The sequence below is a fragment of the Mytilus galloprovincialis genome, chromosome 8 (genome assembly GCF_965363235.1).
Source record: "Mytilus galloprovincialis chromosome 8, xbMytGall1.hap1.1, whole genome shotgun sequence".
NCBI classification, from domain to species: domain Eukaryota; kingdom Metazoa; phylum Mollusca; class Bivalvia; order Mytilida; family Mytilidae; genus Mytilus; species Mytilus galloprovincialis.
Genome location: NC_134845.1, coordinates 2087949 through 2114334, shown reverse-complemented (window position 1 = coordinate 2114334; position 26386 = coordinate 2087949). Strand labels below are relative to the sequence as shown.

The window sequence follows — 26386 nt, the reverse complement described above, 5'->3', positions numbered from 1 at the left end:
ATATTAATCCGTTTCCACATACGGAAACATATGTTCTGACTTGACCACCATATCTCCATTAATAAGAAGCCCATCCCCTTGACTAATAGTTTTAAACGTCTATAGTTTTAAGCCCGGTATCTTCGATGAATTTTCTTTCTATAAATCAAACTTTTGCATTCTACTCGGAAATACTAGCATCACTATATTAAATTAATGATACTCATTTAAGTCGATTAAAACACTAACGTCCTCATTTTTTGTGGATTTTTTATGACAAGTTTTAATTATTATATATAAACATGACCAAAATAAACAACCAGATTTAACAATAATCTGACTGAGTGGCAGTAAGAGCGTTGTCGCTCCTGTATTGCGCGCGCTAAATCTGATAATTCTTAAGTCACCGTCTTGGACATCTTCGTTAACCAAGGGTTAGAACAGAAAGGGACTGGATCATAACCCTTGGCCAGCTAAGATGTGTCTTGGAGGGCAATTATTTTCACCACCTCTATGTAGCTATCAGATTACGAGACAAGCGACACGAGGGACATGAAACTTCTTTTTCTTAATTTGGCCTTATATGACGATAATTTATTTTAGATAAGGAAAAGTTATTTCTTTCGTATTCGGGTGACTGCTTTCTTAAATTGGGCGTTTAATAGCCAATAAAAGAACTGGTACCTTCACGTTCTTTTGTTTAATAAGAAGGCATTATCGAATCACTGTTGTATTTTACACAAAATAATGATAAACTGGTCAAGTATTTAATACTCTAAATAGCCATTTAAAACAGTTAACTAGAAGTTGATGGATTAAATACAGGGTATTAACATTACACCGCAGTAAAAGTCAAATGTTAAAGACTAAACAGATTTAATGTTTTGGGAATTAAACGAATTAAAACTTTGTTGTCGGGTCTAAATCTTCAGATTACTATTACAAAATCAACATTGTTTTTTGTGAGGATTTGTGATCAACAAATTGTTTATGTGTAAGATACGTCTGAGCATTGATGTTATTAATAAGTCTAATGTGAACAGTCTTGAAATTTAATAAAAGAATCAAATATAATGTAAAATTTACATAAATTATAATACTAACTTATCGGATGGATAAACTTGATAGTATGTAGTGAATGTTTTCATTGAGTGCGTCGACATCCATGTATTTATTGCATTTAGTTTTGGAATTTAGCATTTATAAATGTAAGTATACATAGCCAATTCTTATGACTTTGGTGATTGTTTTAGGATTATGTCGACAGATAGTTAATATCTTGAACGAGCATTACGTACGAGTCAGTCGTTTTACTTGTGAAATGAAAAAAAAATGAAATATTTCAATATTTTTCAACCATGCAAGTTATTTAAAATGATAAATTTCAATTTCTAACAGAATGTTACATCTATTCGACAATTTATTTGAAAACCTGTACAATTAAAGCTATATATAGACAGGAACGAATAGTAAATGCACTTCTTTGACACACTAGTGACTTAATTAAGAATTGAATGCTTCTTTTTGAAACTTCATTGGGGTGTAAAAGCGTTGACCGAAGTACATTTTGTATGAAGCGCTAAAAATGTGCGCACGGTCAACGCTTTTACAACCCTATGAAGTTACAAAAAGAAGCATTCAATACTTATAATTACATTTTTTAGCTAGGCTCATGAAAACACGAATTTTATCATTTTTTTTAATTTAATTCACCTGTGCACTTTATTGTGGAACCTCGTGTTATCATGAATGGTAAGTTTTATTGTGTGATGCAATTGCCTAGGGAATAACACGTGATGTGCAGATAGTCAATCCGAATAACGTATTATAATGAAACATGCAACTAATGTAATTATTCATAAATACAATGTCATCGCATTAGTGTTGTGAGCAAGACCTTCTTCACATTTTGATAGAAAGTACTACAAACTGGGGGATGGAGTTACCTAATTTCTCTACTATTCAAGTACTGCATTCTGAAAACATTGATTTCAACGCCTTTTTCCTAGGCGCTCGGAAACCGACAGCTATGGCTGTCCAATGCCACGAACCTGTTATTTAGTAGATATCGTTTGTTTCTACATGTCATTTTTTATTCGTTTCGAAATTAATCAGGCCGTTGTTTTTCTCTTAAATTAATTTATATTTTGTCTTGTCGTCTCCCTATATAACGTGATATGTGGTATGAGCTTTATTTTTTGTTACTTAAGGAAATATAATTTTAAACGAAAACCATTCAGCAACCTACGTCCAGGTCAGCGACAGTTCTCTGTGTTGTTACGGTTATCGCTTTAGTCCGTGATAAGAGACATTGTTTTAATTTATCTTTTTGAAAGATAAAGTAATTCTTTTAAAAGTCTCGAAAATAAAGTCACCAATGTTGAAGAGATATAGTCTATTAGTGACATTAGTCTATATAGATGAAATATCCTTGACTTTTAAATAAAATTGAAATAAGATTAAAATGTTCCTTTTGTTTTTATACTAACAAAAACACCGACTGCATCATTACTGAAGGTCAAAGTCTGAACACTCACGTTCGATGATCATTCGCAAACTCCTGCCTAAATATGTCCTAAAAAATGTTATAACTGGATTCGATCGCACTATTCAAAAGAAACATGCTAAATATTTGCCAATAGTTTTAAGGCGTATTCAAATGATTTTTTTTACACTGCGGGAGTAAAAATTGCACCATGAGCATGCATTTTAGAGTGTATATTTACCTATATATGAGATATCATTGTAAGTTAGGATAACAGTGGAATGTACACCCACCTCACGTCAGTTCAAAATAAATTGGGATAAGATGTGCAGTATTGGAAAATAATATCATACTTCAGTACACGTCCTACATAAGTAATGTTGTCCATAAGTTACCAATGGTGAGCTATTTTTGTTTAAATGTGTTGTTGTGCTCCCGCACCAAGGACTATATCTCTTTTTATTCTTATTAGCATCATCTATTGGATTTTTGAAGACATGGACTTGTTACATGTACGGTAATCGTAACTTATTTTAATTCACATCACAGTTACACAAAATCAGCGTAACTTAACTTTATATTCATGCTTATACAAAAGTGAACCGTGGAACATTGAATGATTAAATTGAGAATGGAAAGGAATAATCATTATGAATAATATTGACTTGTTTTGTGTATCTTTTGTTTCTTTCATTAAGTACTACTAATCTTAGGTCCGCCACATTCTAACCTTGTCAAATTTTATTTCGTTATAGAACTAAAATACAAACTCATTTTGTAGCGCAACTGTCACATGTATTTGTAAATTCGATATTTTTTACATAACTTTTTCGGTTTTGCTTATTTTTTTTCACCATTTAATGTTTTAATGATTTTGATTTAAATAATATAACTTATCTATCTTTATTTATGTAGTACACCAAGAATGAAACAGTAAAGCAGTCCTACGTTACAGATTGAATGGCCAGCTTTTGACATAATTATAAAAGAAGCACACATTCCAAAGGAGTAAGTAATATCACATATATAAAAAAAGAAGATATGGTATGATTGATGAGACAACTCATAGTCTTTTGTTTTTATTACGTGTATTATGGTATTCTCTATAATAAATAAAACTATTATCTCCACAAGAGACCAAATGACACAGAAATTAACAATTATAGGTCACCGTACGGCCTTCATCAATGAACAAAGCCGATAAAACATAGTCAGCTATAAGGCCCCGAAGTGACAAATGTAAAACAATTCAAACGAGAATTTTTCTGGAGTTTACGGTAATTGACTCGAGAAAGCATAAATGGGACTAGATAGAAGAATGTTGTAATGGTCCACTTTGATTTATATGTTACTTATATTTATCAGGACTTTTATTGGTAAAACTCACATTTATCTATTAAATCAACATTGATTTTGCTATTTATGATAAAATATGTAAACAAAGAACATTGATTTAGATGGCACCACTTGTTACAATAATATAGTTTGATTTATTATATATGATACCATAATAAACCTTCTTAAAACAACGGTCCATTTGATACAATAACCATACATAATGCATATCTCATCAAAATATGCACACACTTGAGAATATTTTTTTCCTGAATAATTTTCAAATCAGAATGTAATCCACTTCTATTCAATGTACACGAAATAGTTGAGGAATATTTTGATAGAATACATCTATAATTGCAAATATCGAATTTTGAACTTATTTTCGCTTGGACCAAGCGTCACTACTTTCAGTGTTTTGCCTTAGTCTGAAATGTCCTTCGTAGAATGCATCTTTACGTCAACATAATTATTTCAACGTTGCAAGTGTAAGCCGTATATATAATTTATGATTTACTCTATATCATTCAGTATACGATATGATGTGCCATACTATTTAGATTTAAGAACTTAGGAGCTATAAACACAATCCGACTGATAAAAAGGCAAATCTGATTAGTCCTACCCGATTGTGATATCAAAATATTTAAATCATTAAAAAAAACCCCAGAAAGCTCAAACTTTTATCTATTTACAATGTGCGCGTTTCATTAAACATTACATTTAATTTCACTGGGGTTTTCGTGGTCCTGTTTAGAACATTTAGTTTATTCAAGAATTTAATCGAGACTTTAGTTTCCAAAACAATACAAAGTGTATATAATTTCAACTGCGAATGCTGTATCCAAAATAACATACATTTAAAACATTGACTTTCTTTCACTTCTTAATTTTGTGAATTTGCTTCATGTTACAAAGATCAACAACAAAAAACACCCACGTAATCATTTGAAAATAAAAATAACGCAAAAACGCATCACTTAATTTGCAGTATCTCTAGTTTTAAGATTTATTTCACAATAGTAACATTTCTGCGAACAGGACAAAAATCGTAATGTCAAGATTAAATATGTTCAGAGGTAGCTAATCATATCAAAATAAATCAAAGTACTGAAGTACTGAACATCGGATGACCGCAGGTTCTTGTGGATGGTCAAAAGCACATATCACAGAAACAGATCACATCTCTATACCTGAAACTTGGGTTAATTTACAGAGATATTTTTTTCTGATACAAGTTCGTGCTTGGATGATGAATAAATGACAGGAAATTCAACCTCACCGTAATAACTATTATATTGTAGTGCAAGAAATCAGTATACCTTGGACTATTATACTTGTATAATAATAGTCATAGAGAATACACTGGTTTGTTGTTATATATATTATTAATATTACGATTGCATGTATGTACCGATTATCAGGTTGTCTGCATGTTGATATCGTAAAATATCAGCTGCGAGACATAATATTAAGCTTTTTGTCGAGTAAGCGCAGCGAACGAGATCAAAAAGCCTTCATATAATGTCGAGCAGCTGATATTTTACAATATTAATATGCCGATAACCTGATAATCGATTCATCGGGCTGTATTTTCGTCTTTTGGAAGTATTGTCTTAGTTTCACCAGCAACCGGAAGTTGACTTGATAAGTTCGGGTCAAACTTATCAACGTCGGTTAAAACATTATGACGTCGCTGATATGTCCGGGTCAAAGTTATTAAGGCCAAGTCAACGTATTTGACGTCACAAAGCCGTGATATGGAGTTTTATTAAGAGCTGAGCAGATTGATATAGACAGTTGGACGACCGATAAATATCATTTTCATCTATTTGTATATATGATAATTCTATTCTACTATTATTATAGTGCAGGGCGAGTGCATGGTGGACACTCTTCTGTAAAAAAATCAAAGCCTTAAAGGCTGTAAAAGCAATTGCTGCCATGTTAATGTTTTAGGACACTTTTATTTTTCATCTACATATATAAGAATTAAACCTGACAGGACATGGTTGTCTAGTGAAAAGCAAGAAGGTTTTGACTTTATATCAATAAAAGACTTAAGCAGGAAATCATTTATAATATGTTTTATATTTCATAAGGAGACAACAAGTTTAATTACCAGGCTAAAGTTGGGGTAATTATGGATTATCCCCTGGTAGTGTTTGTAACTGGGCAATAATTACTTTTATTTATTTAATTTTAACAATTTTCATAATTAATTTAAATTAACCATTCAGTTAAGGTGGTACCTAACACTACAGGGAGATAACTCTGTATAATCAGCTAACGTTTTAATAACGTTGTGTTGTTAAGGGAATATTAAGCTTCTCAATGATCAAAATGAGTGTTTGTGAAACTGCTATATAACCAGTGTAATTTTTCTGATAAATTGGTTGGTTCAAATTTTTTGAAATTTTTATATTTTTGTCAAAGGGTCAAAGTAAATATTTTTATCAAAATTTTATGAAAATTAAACGAGCCAAATAAATTTTAGTCAAGGTGTTGGGTACCACCTTAAAACATTTCACCTTTCGAGACGCTAATGTTGAAAAATGGGACAGAAATAAAATAACTTACAAGACATAAACATGTAAAAAATAAATATATATTTCAGCTTACTAAAAATATTTTCATAGTGTTACTTTGACATCATTTCTTAAAACTAAGTCCACACATAATTGTTCATTTGATATGTGTCATCCTCATGCGGTACGAGAAGTTTTCATGTCGCTAAATAGTCTTCTTGTCGCTTAATTTATTCTTCTTGTCCGTTCTTGACGCTTCTTGTCGTTATTAGTGAGACCGCTATTTTTAGATTACAGGTGGTCATTACACTACACGTATAACCTGTGTAGTGATTTTTATTTTACGATAAATTTATGAATGAACGATAATTTTATGAATGAACAAGAGCACCTGACCTCTTTCTGAAACACCAATTAAACATATAAAATCGTATTAATTAAGATATAATTCAGTCAAATTTTCACCACTAAATCAACAACTGAAATGATTCCATATTTTGTTGAAACATCGTAAACCCGGAGAACAGAAATCGCAGGTATGAAAATGCACTTTTTACAGTGGTGTTGAAAACCCAAAACTAATTTGACTAGAATTTATGAATGACGGAAATTTCAGCGATAACAATACATCGGAGTGACCTCAAGGTCATCCTCTGTAAAAAGTGTTTTGCAAGAGAAATATAGGAGTGACAAATACAAAATCCTAGATATATCTGCAAATTTGCCATACATATTCATTAAGGGTTCATAATGTGGCCCAACAAGAAACAATTAATAATTTTAAAAAACCAACATTATCAGAAAGGGATCGTTCTTACACAAAACATCATATACATATAGAGGTGTACGCCAATTCATTAGGCAAACATGCACAAATTGTATATTTTTGTGTGCTAATGATTTTTGTTCAAATGCATTGTAAAACTGTTTATTATAATTAGAAGATATTATATGTACTATTTTACATTTATTTCAGGTAAACTTAAAACAAAATGGAAAAGATAGAAACTCTCACTGCACCATTAGTCAGGGGAGATAAACCGACATATCACGAGAGAGGAAGAACACCCAAAATAATCTACTCCTCACTGAATGATACTCCGACACTGTCACCTTCTACCTCGTTCTCGTCTCTTGACTCCGGGTTTATACATGGCGGATGTTCAACACCTCCGAATGTGCAAGAATATTTCAATACAAATGGAATGGAGGAAAGCATCACGCATGCTCACACCCAAGTGAATCAAGTAGTTCCAGAAACTTCTACGCCGGTACTTACGCGAGCGTCGATTTTAAGGACATCAAGTCAGCGTATGACTTCTTGGAGTTCGTCACAAAAACAGTCTCTGGACAGAAAAGATTCAGTACGTTTCAAACTAAGTCTTCCACAAGAGTCACATGACAGTTCATTTGCTGATTCTGATTCGGACAGCAACATTGGATTTTATACGATAAATACTCAAGATCCGAAAGAAAAAGTTAAACGTAAGCGAAAGGTAAAAGAAACCACTGAAGGTTCCGATTGGCAACCCATAGTGCAAAAACTAAAAGACAATAAACAATCCGTTCGGCAAAAAATTAAACCAGGATACGTGTCTCATTTAAAAAAGATGTTTTCGTCACAGGATGATTCACTTACTAAGGACATGGATATAAGTTCAAGGACAAGTTCGCTCAAAAGACATAATAGTGCCAATGACGTTTCCAACAGATATTTGTCTGTCGCTAAAATGACTATAACACCTTCACAGAGGACTAATTCATTATCTAACATTAACAACAAAGCAAGTGTTTCTTCGTTACGCCAATCTTATGACGAACGTGGCGAGCCGTACATCCTACGTTCTAAATCAACAGAGAATCTAGCTTTTAAACCACAACACGAACAGGCCAGATTTAACCCAACAGACACATACGTCTCAGATTTTAAGGTGAACTCTGACGATATCATAAGAGAAGGGCAATATCATCAGACACACAAAGATAAAGTGAACATCAGTAACAGTAGAAATAAACCTCACCAAATACCAGAACATAGGAAAAGAGTTCGCCCAAAAGGAGAATTGCCGGGAAAATCACACATGGTCAATAATACAAACAATCAAAGTATGGCAAGCTCTGGCAGTTTGTGGACTGTTGGATCTGCTGAAAATACTAATAGTTTACAGCGTTCGGTGAGCATGCACATACAAAACAAACATCAACTTGACACAAGGACGAACGAATCAATTAATCGAACAGGTAGTATGCGCTCAACGAGTGCATTAAGAAATTTCCTTCAGAAACAATATCCTGACGAAGAAGACATTGATAAAGAATTGCATCAATCCGTAACAGGTGAAAGTTGTAAAGATAGAAATAATACAGAGGTCAATAACTTTGTTTTGCAACCTGATTATAAAGTGAAAGACGACTGGGAGAAAAGAACTCAAAATAAAATTGACAATCACAAGAACGAATCATCTGACAAACTGTATTCACCTCGATCAAATCAAAATGAAAAGTCGACATATAGCCCTAGATTAGTAGACAAAAGCAGACAAACTGAAAACAGCGATTTACTTTTTAAAAGTGTTCATCATACAGAAGTAAACACAGAATATAACAGAAGCAATGACAATCTGACAAAAATAGAATCAAAGCCATATGATAAAGCTCCTGCACATAGGAAGTCAATATTACAACGAAGCGTTAGTGAAAGAATCGCAAACACAATAGCTGTAGGTAAAGATAACATTGAACAAAAACCAGTTGAAATTAAAAATAGAAGTAACATTACAGAGGATGACGTGGATCGGTCGAACACTAAGAGTTTCAATAATGGACCCATATTTCATAGAGCTGGTAGCAACCGAAAAGCTAATAGTCCGAAAAAAATCACACAATCAGTCAATGATAAAAATTCAAACTACCAAAAACTTGGCAGCGACAGAGTAAGAATTTCGTCAAAGCAAAAGGAAACATCAAGTCCACCTTTCAACAGAACAGATCCTAACAGATCGGTAACTTCTGCTGATGCGTTGAAAAGTTTCTTACGTAAACGATATCCTTCACGAGAGGACGAATCAAATCATCCAAACATTGACCAATCCTCTGATAAGTCGGAAGATAATAAAGAGGAAACTGAAATAGATCGTCTTATCTTTAAATTTGGAATAGGAAATAAGTCAGAACAAGACTGGGATAAAATAACGAATTCTAAAATTGAAGAACATAGAGGTAAATTTTCGCAATCGTCGCCTTCCTCACGTCAAATGGAACCGAGGCTGATCCAATGTCCTACTCCAATCATAGAAACTCAACCAGTATATGAAAATAATAAAACCTTTCAAGAACGAGGAATAGATATACCAACGCCTTTACTAGAAACCCAGTCTGATAGTACTCTTTATAAACATGAAAACTTTCAAGAACAAAACATAGATTTACCATTTCAACTATTGGATAAATCGCATGAAAATGCAAGTGATCAACAAAAAGATGCAGAAAGAGAACTAGCGGAAAGAGATTTAGCGGATACAGTTGATTCGTGTTATTTTTCTGACAACGCTTTACCAGAATTGTCATCTCCACCGATATCTTTTCGACAAGAAAATGTCACTTCACGAACGACAACTTTACTTGGAAAAGACATTTCTGAACAGCCTGTTTCCTATTATCAACAAAAGTCAGAGCTGGAAAAACGATTACCAAAATCGAAACAAAAACCTATCAGTGGTGAAAAACCGACGTCTCTACCAGAACGACATGAAACCGAAAATGTCAGTAGTTATTTGAATGTTACACTTAAACCACCAATCGTAAATGATAATTATCCACACAATCAAAATACATATGCACTAGATGGGCCTGAACAATGTAATAGTATTCATTACAATGAAACATGTTCAATGAAAAACAGTGCTTCTAGTGTCTCTGCAGCTTCTACTCAGTATGTATCAAGCGAGGAAATTTTGACCTCGGATGTGTGCATTAACAGTGAAACCAATAACGACACTCACGACTTAGATGATATATCCGGAACATATACGCCGGATTTATTACATTATTCTACTACACAGGAACATGCAAACAGTTGTGAAACAAAAACGTCATATTTAAAAGTTGAATTAAGCTCTCCAAAGTATACAGAACAGGTTGCATCCCTGTCTGAAAATAATACTATAGAAATAATAAATGGCTATGATAATAATACAAATATTGAAAATTTTAATTTAGAAGAAAACAGAGAACAACAAATTGCCGATATGCCAGCTGAAATGTCGGTTTTACCTTTAAGACCTATTGAAAAGTGCGAAACAAACGGATCACAGCTTACAAATAACTCTAGAGAATCACCAAGTAATCAGACAAAGTATTTCGCTGTTGAGGAAAATATCCTACAAACTGAAGAACGTGATTCATCTCACGTCTTGTATCATGTACAAGATCAACGAGTTATAGATAATTTACAATTGACTATAGAAACTGTTGAAGAAATTACCGAGAAAAGCGAGGAGTCCGCTGAACATTATAGAATAGTTGAACCGGATATTCCGTTAAAGTATACTTTTGTAAATGACAATCTAAATACAACTAAAGATGAAGCTGTGGGTGTCTTACGTATGGACCACAATAGAACGGACATAAGTAGCGATGTTATAAATAGAACGGACACATGTGCCGATGTTATAAATATATATCCGAAAAAGACCCCTCCAAAAAAACCACCAAGAAAGAAGAAATCTAACCCGAACCTTGAAACGCTACCTCAGGAATTTAAAGAATCAATTGTAGAAACATATGTCGATCCGTCACCAATCAGCGTCGATTTAACAGAGCCTCACTTCAGTATTGATTCACCCGACAAAAGTGTTAAATCTGTTTCTACCAATGATAACGAAGTAAAAACTAAATGTCTTGCAAAACATTATAATGACAATTCAATACAATTCCAATCTGATAATAAAACTAAAAGTTATAGTCATATTTCGGCGAACTCAAATAATAATAATGTGAAGTTGAAAGGTCAAATAGAAATTGAGACATCTAAAACAGGAGCACCACCATCTCCTTGTCTAGGTGGGTTGGATCGAAGAAAAGCTAGCAATGCAGATGTGAATGAAGCAACCTTAATAGATATCGATAACGTATCTTCTGTAAATGGGGAGACACCTGAAGTTAATACCACCAAACTACAAAATAACGCAATGACAGACATTGAACAAGGAAATTGTGGGTATGAAATTAGACAGTATAACAATCACAGTACTAAACTGGAAAATAATATAGAAAGTGGCATTAAACATGATTCTCGTACGGAAGGCGATGTTTTACAGTTTACAAATTCTTACCAAACTTCTTGTACTAATAATAAAAATGAAAATAGAAATGTTGATCTGACAAACACGCAAAAAGTTTTAAGCAATTCTGATGTTGTTCGTTTTTCTAGCAATACTTCACCAATAAATCCTGATATTGCTAGATCTACCGATACACCTCCAATGGATGAGGTTTTAAGAAATACCGAACAAGAATTGTGTCAGACGTATCTAGACTTAATGGATACCTGGTTAGCAAAACGGACAAAGAACCGAAAGACCGATAACAATATTGATACATACAATGCAAAATCTGAAATAAACCATGACATTTCACTTAAACGTTCTGACCAATCAGAATCGTCAGATAGTTCTGAGCAAGACGATAGTTCTGTGGAAGGGGAATATATAGTAGAAACAGCGATTGCTAAAGAAAATGAAGTTTTAACGACTGGTCGGGGAGACCAGACTTTTGAAATAAACTCTAGAGGTGATTTTACTCAATACGATGAAAACGGCGAAGTTATTCCTAGTGAAATAGATGAAATTAATGAAAGAGAAAGTAATTATGATACAAATGAGGTGGAAATGCCTCAAATAAGAAGCGATGAACATCAGTACGAAACTTCATCGGATGATCCAGGAACACACGAAAATACAAACACTGATAATACAGAGGATTTACGATCTGCCCTGAAACTTAATCTTGACTTTTTACAAGAGGCGGAAGATGAAGAAGAAATAGATGTAGACTGTCAAACATCTTTGCTTGAAGCTACAAATAAAGTGGAAAAATTACCTCTAACGAACAATAAAGTAAATAAACATACACAAGATTATAATAATACGGAGCACAAAAGTAGACGATCAGTTACATTTGATGTAAATACAACAGAAGAAAGTGAAGTCATTCACGCGTGTCATACCGCAGGCTGTGATCATGTGACTGATAATTTTACAGGTAAAACTTTTACACCTTTAAATCCTCATCTAGATTATAAGGACCATAGATTCTCGACAACTGTGGACGTACATACAACAGATTTGGATAATAAAACAATCGGTGGTGCATCTAACGATTCCAAAATAGCGATAATACAGGAACTAAGGACTGGTTCTACAATGCCAGAGAAATCGTCGGGAAATACTAAAACCTCCCAAATGTCGGAATATAAAGGGGGTAAAAAGATAACGACAAAAACATCAAGCTCTGTTAATAGTGATGGTTTTAATGATGAAGAGCAGACAGCACAAAAACGGAATCTTGCACTCCTGACTGATGCCATATCTAAACTTAATGGAGAAAATAATGACGATATTATACCTGAAATTAACCAGACGATCACAAAGTTAAATGGTGGGAACCTAGTGATTACAACTCTCACACACCGGGTTGTAGAGGAAGAGGAGGAGGATGGAGACAAGTCAGATACTGCGTCACTTCCGGTAGTTTCGGAGCCGAGTAATCATGGTAATAGGAATCAATATATAGTCCAAGATCATAAAGGGGATACATATATGATAGAGGATATTACTGATGAAAGCTACGAGTACAGCACTTCTGATCATAGATATAGCTCGGAATATGATAGTGCAAGTCCTAAAAGTGGCAGTCCGTCATATCAGAGAATTCATAATCTCAGAGCTCATGGAAATTCGGGCGTTGATTATAATACCGCTGAGGAAGTCATACTTAGTTTGTATAATCCGAATTCAATGGAATATACTGAAACTGACAACCGCTATCAGTCGGGACAATACACGGACGAAAGATTAAGGCAAGGTCATCAGTTGCAGCCTTATGGATACAGTGACAGCTCCTCCAATAAACGGACCACATCGTACGAGTACGAAGATGGTTCTGCTCCACAACAGAATCCGTATGGTTCATCATCCCTTAAAACTGTTAAACAGTCTTACGAAATGTCTTCTGACGGTCCATGGGTAACAGATGGTAAATCTAGTTACGTTGGCAACCAAGATGTGAACATGAAGAAGGAAGTGACTAATCAATCATCTTCGTACGACAAAAGTGGACTTAACGCCATGTCAGCAGCTTACATGGTAGAGGCTAACTCCTCCGTCCCTCCGATACCTCAGATTAATCCTTATTATGTTCAACAGCCATTTATGTTACCACAACTTCCGGTTCCACAAATTCAGGTTCCTCAATACAACCTTCTCCAGATAGAACCTATTCCACAAAAGGTAACTACTGGTGTTCAGGTGATGACACAACCGAAAGAGGAATATCAAATCGTTACACACAAAGAGGAGAATCGTCAAATCGCTAAACCGAAGGAGGAACACACAATCGTGGCTAGGATTGACGAAACTGACTCGAAACAGTTTCAAGAACGACCCGTGTATAAATCTGTAGCTCTAGTCAAAGGCCCTTACGAGTCACCAAAATGGCATACAGCAAAGAAACATCGGCCATATGAACCACCGACAGACGAAGTTGACAGCGGACGAAAATATAAAGTTGTCAAATCGAGTGCCTCTGATGACGTCAAGGAGGAAACAATGGAATATGAAGAGACAACAAAAACTATAACTACAATGAAAACAGAAAACGTCAACAACGTTACTGGTGGACAATTTGTAGACCAGAATCGAAATGTAAGCTCTATAGATGTGGGACATAATCGACCGATTGCTTTTAATGGAAATGCTGAGTTTATGTCACCGAGATATTCCACCGAAAGAACTTTAAATGTAGGACGACCTGCTGCCGAGGGTCAAGGTCGTCAATTCCGATCATCAGTCGAGGTCAATAGTGGTAGTAGTGGTAGACAGAAATCGTACGACCAAATGGATGGGTACCAGTCGAAGTTATCTAGTATACTTAACCACCAGCAAAATTACCAAGGAACGCCGGAACCAGAAAGGAAAACATACACTGATGTTGACCGAGACATGCGCGTCGTGAGGGGTAATATACTGATTAAGAACAATTTCGATGAGAATCTGGATGAGTACAATGATAACATTAATATGTTTGACAACAAGTTTAACATGAGTAAGACTAATCCTCTGTACCATAGTGATGAGGATATATATAAGAGGTACGAGGAGGAAAAGAGGGTACAACAGGAGAAAGATATCAGAGAAATGGAGAATATGGCGTTTGAAACTGTTGACAGATTTTCTAAATCCAAAAATGGTAAGTGTTAAATATCTGATTTGTTATGTCTACAATTATGTTAGTTTTTTATATCAGGTTTTTGGAGTGTTTAATATTCTTTTAAAATCTGTCGCAAGATAGATTAATACCGTCAAATAAAAATAAACGGGTACCAATATCGGACGAGGACTAGGGTTTTGCAGGTGGGGTAATGCTACTTTGTAGATATCATGGGTTTCTATTTCAATTTTTTTGTGGGGTGGGGTGAGGAGTGGGTGAAATACAGTTTTTTTATAATGCTATGTAGTTAGTTTGCGCACTCCAAAAGTGATCTTAAGTGTAACTTGCCTAAGCGAAAATTGCAAAACTATTGCCATACCTTGAAATCTTATCTTAATGTTTAAATGTTATTATTGTAGCAATTCCTGAGAATGCTGGAATATTAAAGATTACTGTAGATATTGACAATATAAGTTCATATTAGTACACTTAATCTTCCTTTTGAGACTAACTCGAACATCAACCTAATTCCATTCAGAAAAGAAATTGAATACTAAGATTGTCATCTTATTTTATGTAAATTAATGTGCTCTATTAATCTTCCTTACTTTAAAGTGTATAACTGTCATAAAATATGTACATTGTAATAACATGTATATTTATTTTATTTGAGCGTAAAATTACTAAAAGTTTGTGATGAATGTCGGTACAGTATCAATGAATTACATGTATAATAATGGGGCTGCTCGTGACTTCGTAACAATGGAATTATATTGATGATGTCTATATTTGCACTATCGGTCGCTTCAGAGAAAATTCCAATTACTTTATTAGTTGAACCATGGTTTTTTAACTTTATAATTGTAACGTCATAGGTCAAATTTTTCTTTAAAAGTTGCATCAATTTCAAACTAAAAAAGTTGGACAGATAAAAAGGAATCACTAAGTAAACTGGCATGCGTGTTTATTATTTCTCGAGATATTTCTACACACAAATAAACATTAATTTAGTGAATATTTCAAATTCTAGTAAGTTACTAAACTTCAGTAGATGTGTATAGAAATGATAAAATCTATATTTTATAACACTGAAGGATTACCATGAAGTACCCTGGGGGCCATACGTCTTCGTCAATTGGCGGTTATGTAAGCTAAGATGAGATTATTGATACGACTTACAATGGCTGGCCACTTGGAAAAGAACTGATGCAAACTTCTATTCCTTCTGTAAGCTTTTAATATCCCCGTTGTTCAGTTCACACGATCACTAATGTCGATTTAAACGATCTGAACATGAAATGCTAGCAACTACGTATAAGAAATAATGCATAGAATAGAATAGAATAGAATATACTTTATTCCAAATTAAATTGAAGGGGCAAAATAAGATAATACCATTACACATATTTAACAAACGCAAAAGAACAGTACTGAAGGAAATAATTACTTGATTGATTGATATCATTTAATGACACTCACAAAAACAAATAAATACGCATTATTTAACTATGTTTTGTATATGTTAAAGTAAATATGAAGGTCAATAGCATTTACATATATGTCATGTAGTGTAAAACAATTCAAAATTGAAAATTATTAAACGACAGGAACTTTATTCTAACATTACTTGGTATCGAACGGACGGCAAAAATATACGTACTGGCAAGACAATTGGAACTTAGATGAATTCACGATCGCTTGGTTAGGATAACAATCACATGTAGTGTTGATAGCTAGTCTTATTACTGAAATGTTTTGTTCTCAACCTCTGACTGTTTTGGCTCATATTTAATGCTTCCTCAACAAATGTACATATATGCAATGTAATGTAAACTAATGTGTTTTTCTGTATACCTTTGTCCAACTTAGGTGATACCAGAATAAAATGATATATATATAGAAATGTTTTGAATTAAATAAAATGTCAGTTGTGGTTAAACAAACGGATGTCTTCGTCTGTAACATTAAAATTTACCTTTCTAATGTAATAATCACTGTAATTTAAAGTGCAGTTTTAAATGTAAACACCCTATAAGTTACGTAACCAAACTCACTGTATCCAAATCTTTATATAATACAAACGTTGTACACACGAATTAGTATGTTTAAACGTATTTTACATGAATATGCTCCTAAAATATGTGAAATATTTATGAAACATTATTTTGTTTTGTTTGTTTTTGGAAACCTTTTGGATGATACTAAACAATCTAGTTAATAGTGATTTGCGTTTATAAAGTAAACCTTTTGTTTGGTCGAGACTTTAATGAACATGTGGGTCACTATTTTAACAAAATGCAATTATGATCGATTCGATTGTTTAAATATCTTTATCGTCCTAGTCCTGAAAATGCATTAAATATTTGCAACTGGACGTTAGGCAATCAATAATGAATCCATTAGAAAGTGAGAAGGAATAATTGTTGAAGGCCGTACATTGACCTATAATGGTTTACTTTTAAAAATTGTTATTTGGATGGAGAGTTGTCTCAATGGCACTCATACCACATCTTCCTATATCTTTTTAAGTGATCTAATTCAAATGGCTGCATGTGACTCTCTATAAGATCGAATATATATTTACATTTAAATTGGTTTTCGTGATGTTCAACTCAAAATATCAATTACTGATTAAAAAAAACCCAACATTTACTTGTGTCCAGTCCTGTAAATTACAAATTACTTTGAGTCAATAAAAGGTTCTATCAACTAAACCTGGTAAAACGAATAACGTCTCTCTTAAAAATTGTGTAGGGCCAAATGTAGGAGAAAACAATGTAATCTTAATCCGAATGAAAATTGGAAAAAATAATACTCCATTTTTTAATCTATTTTTTTTAGTCATTCAGTGGAATACATATTAATCCTCATGCTGACTGGCATATAAGGCTGATACCACTCTAGATCTCCCTACTGTTGTCTGTCCTTTGCAATCTTTTCTATTTTATCCAGGTCTTTCCTTTGCTTTCAAATTACTGTCAATTGTCCTTCTCCGTGTTTCTTTTGGTGTTCCTCTGTTCCTTTCACCTTCCGATGATGACCACTTCAGAGCTTTTTTGGTGATGTTATTCTGATCTTCTTAGGTGTGTCCATCTTAATCTCAGTTGTGTTATGGTGGTCATCTGATCTTTTTGTTCTGTTCTTTGGTAGTCAGTTCTTTATTTGATATCTTTTCTAGTCCATATATTTTACAACTATTCCTCATACATTTGGTGTTAAATCAAGAAAGACTCTGGCTGTCTTTCTGGGTTATTCTCCAGCATTCTGCTCCATATCAAAAGATAGAAAGCACATTACGTTGGTAGATCATTCAACGAAAAAAGGGGGAATTCATTGTTTATCGTGATCAGTTGAAATTTCGATGAATTAATGTTTTATTTTTCAATTTCAATTTTGCTGCTTATTAATTGTTTAAATTAAATAGGAACACCTGTAAATTAAAACAATTTGTAACTTATACAACAACTTTGTAGAAACAGGTCAAAGGGTTACTTTTACAAATTTTATGCTTGCGTAAACCTTTTTGCGTAAACCTTTTAATATGTAATTCTTTTCATGGTTAGTAAATGAACAATTACCTATACAAAGTTATAATAAATGATCGATTTGACTCGTTCTGTAGTATAGATTGATAAGATAAAACACATGTATTGTTAACACCTTAATACACATTAAATCCTACATGTATTTTATAAAGTGACACCCCACCCTGAAGATATAACATTTTTTATTGGAGTTACGATGATAAATTGTTTTTATATGAGTGTACTGTCTAGTTTACAAGGGTTAGGCGTTAGAATGAACTGGGAAATAATGTTATAACTATTAAATATTTAACTTTACAAATTAGCTATGATATAAATTGTCCATTGAACAGATTTGATTTCTGACGTGAGATTTCAATTTGAAAAAATGTCGCAATATCTTTGTCTTCTCTCAATAAACAAATAAACAATTAACAAAAGATAAAGGTACGTGGTTCTTAATATGTTCAAATACCACAGCATCAAAGGAAGTTCACGTGTACTGATTGGAATAGTCCACAGAAGGGTTAATCCGACATGCATTTCTCAAAAAAAAAAAAATCGGTTTTAAACGTTTTGAAACAAGCATTTAACAATACGAAAATCAACTATGGGTCATTAACACACTAGTATTTGAAAAAAAATTGTTTAGATAATATTCATTAAATTCATTTTTTAACTGTATACATCCCCATGTTTATACACATTTTTTTTATAAACCTGCTTACCAAAGATCAAATGAAAGAGCCAAGCGAGGATTCCACGCACTTCTTAGTGGTATACGTAAATTCGTATAGATTACTATGCAGTATGTTTTTTGCTCATTGTTGAAGGCCGTACAGTGACATAAGTTCTTAACTTCTACGTAAGTTGGTCTCCGGGGAAGAATGGTCTCATGGGAGATCATACCTTATCTTCCTTATATTTATATCCCCTTAAAGTTTTAAAATAGTGCTGGCAGTTTAACTTAAGCCTCTCTAATGTAGTATACTGCCAAAAACTTTTAAAACTTCCTCTGTTTATGTTTCTCTCTGAATTGTTGTCTTTATTCAAAACATACGATTTGCAATATTAAGGAAAGAAGAGAGATAAAGGAGGAAATAAATCATGATGATGTCGTTTGTTGCTGTGGTACTTATTTGTGTTTCGTTCATATTATTTTTTACAATAATTAGGCCGTTAGTTTTCTTTTTTGAATTGTTTTACATTTGTTATTTCGGAACCTTCTATAGCTGACTATGCGGTATTTTGCTCATTGGTGAAATCCGACGATGACCTATAGTTGTTAATTTCTGTGTCATTTGGTCTATTGTGAATAGTTGTCTCATTGGCAATCATACCACATTTTCTTCTTTTATATACATATTAGCTGATATAAATTGACTTATGTTGAAAAATCTTCCAACTGCATCCACATTTCTACTTATGTACTTGAAAACGTTGAGGTATTTGATGTATGTAGTTGTATGCCTCTTGGCCAGTTGTGTATCATCTTAAAGTCATATTGTATTTGATACAGAAGGATTAATATCTGATCTCCCCTCCTTAGCCCCTAGGGATCTAATGTCTTTAATAGACAGTTATTAATGCATTTTGTGACCTTAAAACATACGCATGTATACATGTACAGATAAATAATCTGCTGACTGATCCAAAGAATGCTGAACATTCGTGTTAATTAATATTATAAATAAATCAATTTAAAAGCTTAAAAAAGTAACTCATGAACATTTACCCCCCTCCCTTCCCATGTTAAGTGAAGACTTATGAGCTTTTGTCTCGTAACGTTGTTTCTGCTTCGGTCTGAATTTCGTTTCCATAACTTCCCTTTAAATACAAAAAAAAGTTTTTAATATTGCAATATCTTATAAAAACTAGGCTGCCGTTAGGTTTTAAAAATACTGAAAATAGCTTCAAATTGCCCTACATTTGAAAATTTCTGAGAAAAAAAATACCCATGTTCAAAGGAAATTGTAGATTGGTTCAACATCGGACAACAGTCCCAAAATATGAGAAATTGAACTTTTACAATAAAGCTATTATTGATGTTCTTCATCTTAAAATTTATTTGAACATCGCGCCCAAGACTTATTTAATATCTAATCCTTAATAATACCGTATAATTTAAAAATAGAACAATTGATTAATTGATTGATTTTGGGTTGTTTTAATTCCACTTTCTGCACTAATAGTATATTTTATGGCGGACAGTTTTTGTTAATGGAAGAACACTGAGAGAACCACCCACCATCGGCATGAAAACTATGGAAAAATTAACAGTTATATCTTTAACGGTTAATATTATAATTTTGTGTTTTACTACAGGTTCATGTTTACCGTTTTCTAAATGAATAAATGAATCACAAGTTATAAATAATGAATTAAAAATGCACAAAATTGTAAACATCATTTCACATTAGTATATGCTTTGAATACATGTTTTGAGAGGGGGCGTGTAAGTGCACACTATTGATAAAAGATTACCTTGATATAATTTGATAGAGTGGAACATTCAACATATTACTATTTACACTCGGGTAGTCAAACGAAGTATTTTTACTCCTACTTGTTTCCTTAATTTACTTTTTATATAAAATCCGTATGTAAACAGTGCATATAATGCATTTAATGCACACATACCATTTTAAATCTGCAGGATCATTCTTTATCAATTTAAAATATTATCTATGCTTGGTAACGCTTCGTTGTTGGGTGTCTGTATCATTTACGTTTGTTCCACATCTTTTTTATATTCATATCAAAATTCCTGAATATTTTAATGCAGCATATCTTAAAATATAATTCCTCTACGCCTCCAACGGTTTATGCAGATTATACATGTTATATATAACAAGTATTTAATATTATAAAATTATATCTAAAGTTAGATTTTACTTTGTAAAGTAAAATGCTTCTGTTATATCACTGTCCCATGATAGTAAGATGTATTAGCACATAAAACAATAAATCCCTGTCCAATACTTGATGCACATCCTCTAAGCATATGGAAGCATGTATTGGATAAGTTGTCTCTGTTGAATTGTTTTATGGATCTTTTGCGTCTTATCCTATAAAGGTCTGTACTAATCGTTAGAGACCGAAAAATGTCTAGAACACGATTATTTTCCCGTCCTCTGGCACGTCCATTGTCAAATATTTCAATCTTGTTTAAAACGAGCGAGGGATCCAAACATAAATGTACATGCATAGAGAGACACACGAATAGGGGACCAAGGGTTCAAGCATAAAGGCATACATGAATAGGGGACCAAGGGTTCAAGCATAAAGGCATATATGAAAAAGGGAACAAAGGGTTCAAACATAAAGGCATACATGAATAAGAGACCAAGGGTTCAAGCATAACGGCATACATGAATAGGGGACCAAGGGTTCAAGCATAAAGGCATATATGAAAAAGGGAACAAAGGGTTCAAGCATAAAGGCATACATGAATAGGGGAACAAAGGGTTCAAACAAAAAGGCATACATGAATAAGAGACCAAGGGTTCAAGCATAAAGGCATACATGAATAGGAGACCAAGGGTTCAAGCATAAAGGCATACATGAAAAAGAAAACAAAGGGTTCAAACATAAAGGCATACATGAATAGGGGAACCAAGGGTACAAGCATAAAGGCATGTACCTGAAAAGTGAAACAAAGGGTTCAAACATAAAGGCATACGTGAAGATTTCAAGTATATAAACATACATTAATAGGATAAGAGGTCTTCAAGCATTAAGACATAAAAAGGGAAAAAAAAGGGTTGAAGTATATAAACATACATTAATAGGATACGAGGTCTTCAAGCATTAAGACATAAAAGGGAACACGGGGTTGAAGTATATAAACATACATTAATAGGATACGAGGTCTTCAAGCATTAAGACATAAACAGGGAAAAAAGGGTTGAAGTATATAAACATACATTAATAGGATAAGAGGTCTTCAAGCATTAAGACATAAACAGGGAAAAAAGGGTTGAAGTATATAAACATACATTAATAGGATACGAGGTCTTCAAGCATTAAGACATAAACAGGGAAAAAAGGGTTGAAGTATATAAACATACATTAATAGGATAAGAGGTCTTCAAGCATTAAGACATAAACAGGGAAAAAAGGGTTGAAGTATATAAACATACATTAATAGGATACGAGGTCTTCAAGCATTAAGACATAAACAGGGAAAAAAGGGTTGAAGTATATAAACATACATTAATAGGATAAGAGGTCTTCAAGCATTAAGACATAAACAGGGAAAAAAGGGTTGAAGTATATAAACATACATTAATAGGATAAGAGGTCTTCAAGCATTAAGACATAAACAGGGAAAAAAGGGTTGAAGTATATAAACATACATTAATAGGATACGAGGTCTTCAAGCATTAAGACATAAAAAGGGAAAAAAGGGTTGAAGTATATAAACATACATTAATAGGATACGAGGTCTTCAAGCATTAAGACATAAACAGGGAAAAAAGGGTTGAAGTATATAAACATACATTAATAGGATAAGAGGTCTTCAAGCATTAAGACATAAAAAGGGAAAAAAGGGTTGAAGTATATAAACATACATTAATAGGATAAGAGGTCTTCAAGCATTAAGACATAAACAGGGAAAAAAGGGTTGAAGTATATAAACATACATTAATAGGATAAGAGGTCTTCAAGCATTAAGACATAAACAGGGAAAAAAGGGTTGAAGTATATAAACATACATTAATAGGATAAGAGGTCTTCAAGCATTAAGACATAAACAGGGAAAAAAGGGTTGAAGTATATAAACATACATTAATAGGATAAGAGGTCTTCAAGCATTAAGACATAAACAGGGAACACGGGGTTCAATCAAATAGACCTACATTTGGGTTGAGGGCTTACAAATATCTAGACAAACACAAAGAAGTGACCAGGGGTTCAAATCAAGTCTTACATAACGGAAGTCAAGCTCCACTTACTTTGTCGAAAATCATTATAATTATTATGTGTCGTTATATATATAACATATATAATATGGTGTTTTGATGCTGAGTAATTATTAAAACTTGAATAACGTTAATCATGCATGACATGCAACAAAACATAATTGTTAAATGTTATAAAATTATTATTAAAGTTTTCGTAACTCTATGCATTCAGACAGACAAAAAATTGTTGACATAAGTACGTAGTAAATTCAAGTGACAAGACACAAATAGGTCAGTGTGTCCATAAAATAAAATTTATTTATTTGTTTGAGTGACAATAAAGGTTAAAATTTTAAATACTTAAACAGCCACGATTTAAGACTACATTCATGTACTGAATTGAAAATCGTAAATCTCAAACTTTTAAATTCCATAAGGTCATTTATGTTGCGGAAGTTTATATTGATGAAAGATCATGAAACGAAAAAGGTATATAGGGCACGCATTCACATCTGAACAGATTAAATTAAGTCTGTAGGTAATTTGTTTTCGTTTGACTATTGGTTTTACTTTTGTATCTCTTATAGCTTTAACAGACAATATTGAAACAAAAGATACCAAATTAATTCCACACACATTGTCCGTTTTTCTGCTTTAAATAATACCTCATTATTAGGTACAATCGAAAGTTAAAAAAACCTTGCTCACCGATAACTTATTGATACTGTCTAGAAATACATTTAAAATATATTATTCGTTACTATATCTCTTATGAAATTTGCTTATATCCTGATGTTCATTATTAATGTCCAGATATTCGACAATGAGAAGAAACGACCCGTTTGACTCGTTGAAAAAAACACCCATAAACATTCGTCACATAAGATAAGATAAGATAAGATAAAATATTTTTATTCCAGGTTAAAGTGCCCATGAAGAGCAAAGTAATTTTTTACAATGATTTTTTATAATTGTTACAATAATACATACGTCGCTGGGCATTCAGAAAGGAGTCAAGGTTTGTACTGGATTGACATGCTGAGCCTATGTGCTAGTTTATGCGAAAGTCCACAGGAGGACATCTTACTAAGAAACATTATTCTGACTCCAGGACGACCGATCTTTGCTCTCACTCATTAAAACCGCGTACTGAGTGTAGAAGCAACAGATACCAATTTTAAAGTTTTGGGGACGACCCTGCTTTGGTTCGAACCAATATTTGAGCACTCTACCACGAAACCACATAGAGGGTTCATTATTATCTTGACAAATCGACATACTAGTAAATAAATATACATGACATTTGAAGAATTTTATATTGAAGGGGGGAAGAGGGTACTGAATTAATTAATATTTCTTATAATTTTCTCCATTATAGTACAGTTTATTGTTCATTGAGTTAAAAACTGGATTGAAATGCAAAAAAGAAACCCAAAAAACATTTTTTAAACATTAATGAATGAATGAATATAATTTTAATGGAATTATTAGTCACGTAGGTATCTTTTCATTCTAAAAAAACTTTTACATCGGCTGCTGTCAGTGGCGGATCCAGAAATTTTCATAAGTGGGGGCCCGCTGACTGACCTAAGAGGGGGCCCGCTCCAGTCACGCTTCAGTGATTCCCTATATAAGCAACCAAATTTTTTCCCAAAAAGGGGGGGCCCGGGCCCCCTGGGCCCCCCCCCCTAAATCCGCCTCTGGCTGTCTTTCCAATGTTTCTTAAATGCCAAACTAACCAAACTGATGCAAAGTTTAATTTATGTTTTGTAGTTACTCGAAAGGCTGGTGATGGTGAAAGACGAAGGGCACCGCGTTCAAAACAAAACTTGACCAATCTACTGCTCGCCAGACTCTCCACAATGGACGCCAAAGACATTCGACAATCCTTGGACGTCAAGCACCACCACGAGGATATTTATGGAGATCCACCACTTCAGCAAGCAGATGGCACAAGCTCGAAATTTATCACGACTTCCAATTACGACACAGTTACTGAAAACGTAGACTTGGAAATGAGAGATGGGAAAGCTATCATCACAGTTATAGTGACAGCAGAGAGACTTACACCAATCGATTATGAGTTCCACGTTTGGCGAAAAAATCAAGCAATTGTCACGCGGGTTGTCGAAATTTATTTCTACGCAGACGAACAAAGGCGCGTGCTGTATGATCGCGTGATGGACCGAGTTGATGACGAAGGGTATGCAAACAATAAAAGATATAGCCATTACACAAAACGTAAGCCAATGGAGGTCACGTTATCCAGTCAGGATACACTTGATTTGTTTAATGAACTTATGGAAGCTACGGGTGGGGAAGGTGATAAGGAGGACATCACAGTTAAAACAAAACGGAACAAAACTTTACTTCCGGAAAACCCTTTCTTATATTGATGTCAAAGCAATACGGAACAAGAGCCTCCTGTGCGAACATCTATATGTATTTTTGATGACTTTGTTTCGCTATTTCGTCCTAAGTTTCAATACTCATACAGACTATTTTACGAAATGTTTTCTGTTTAAATCGCATGTTTTTTGGATAGTGCTTTAAAAGTGATCTATAAACCATTGTATATGTATATTTTTGATGTATGTGATATTAGACAAAGATGTATATTTCAGCTATGTTTATGGTGCTATGTATATAAAACACAAACAAACGTGTATATTGTTAATTCATGTATCAATATTTAATATAAAGAATAAGGAGATGCATATACGCTATTGATTATTTTTGAATATTTATTTGTATATATGTACATGATATAGGTTATTTATTAAATAATCAAATTTTCGGAAATAATAAAGAATCTTTTTGATAGAAAATTAAGTTTGAAGAATTTTTAGCCGCATTTTTCAAAAAATTCCCTACATGCATGCATTTGTAGAAGAGACACATTTGTATTAGTCTAAAGGATTTATTTAGCAGGACAATTGAATTGTTGGAAGTTTCAAACTGTTAAAATGAAAATGTAAAATGCCATGTTGGTGTAGAGTAGCACGAATATATTTTAATATGGAACGCCACCATACTTGCCAAATTGTACATGGGTCTTAGGATGGATTGTTGTTTGTTTATATGTTATATACGGCATTGAAATCCTCGTGACTATAATATGTATAATATATATATTGTATTTGTTATCAGATTTTATTTTTATTGCTTGATGAAATTAAATATAAAATCATTAAAAATATG

The 26386-nt window shown here is 33.3% G+C and overlaps 1 protein-coding gene across 1 annotated transcript; it reads left to right on the top strand.

The window, feature by feature from the left end:
• The first annotated feature begins 1018 nt into the window (after positions 1-1018).
• LOC143084853 (uncharacterized) lies at positions 1019-26386 on the top strand. The gene is made up of 4 exons (XM_076260905.1): positions 1019-1187; positions 3380-3472; positions 7304-14793; positions 24959-26386. Exons 3-4 carry the CDS (start codon positions 7320-7322, stop codon positions 25579-25581), a joined length of 8097 nt encoding a protein of 2698 aa, XP_076117020.1. The 5' UTR covers positions 1019-1187; positions 3380-3472; positions 7304-7319; the 3' UTR covers positions 25582-26386.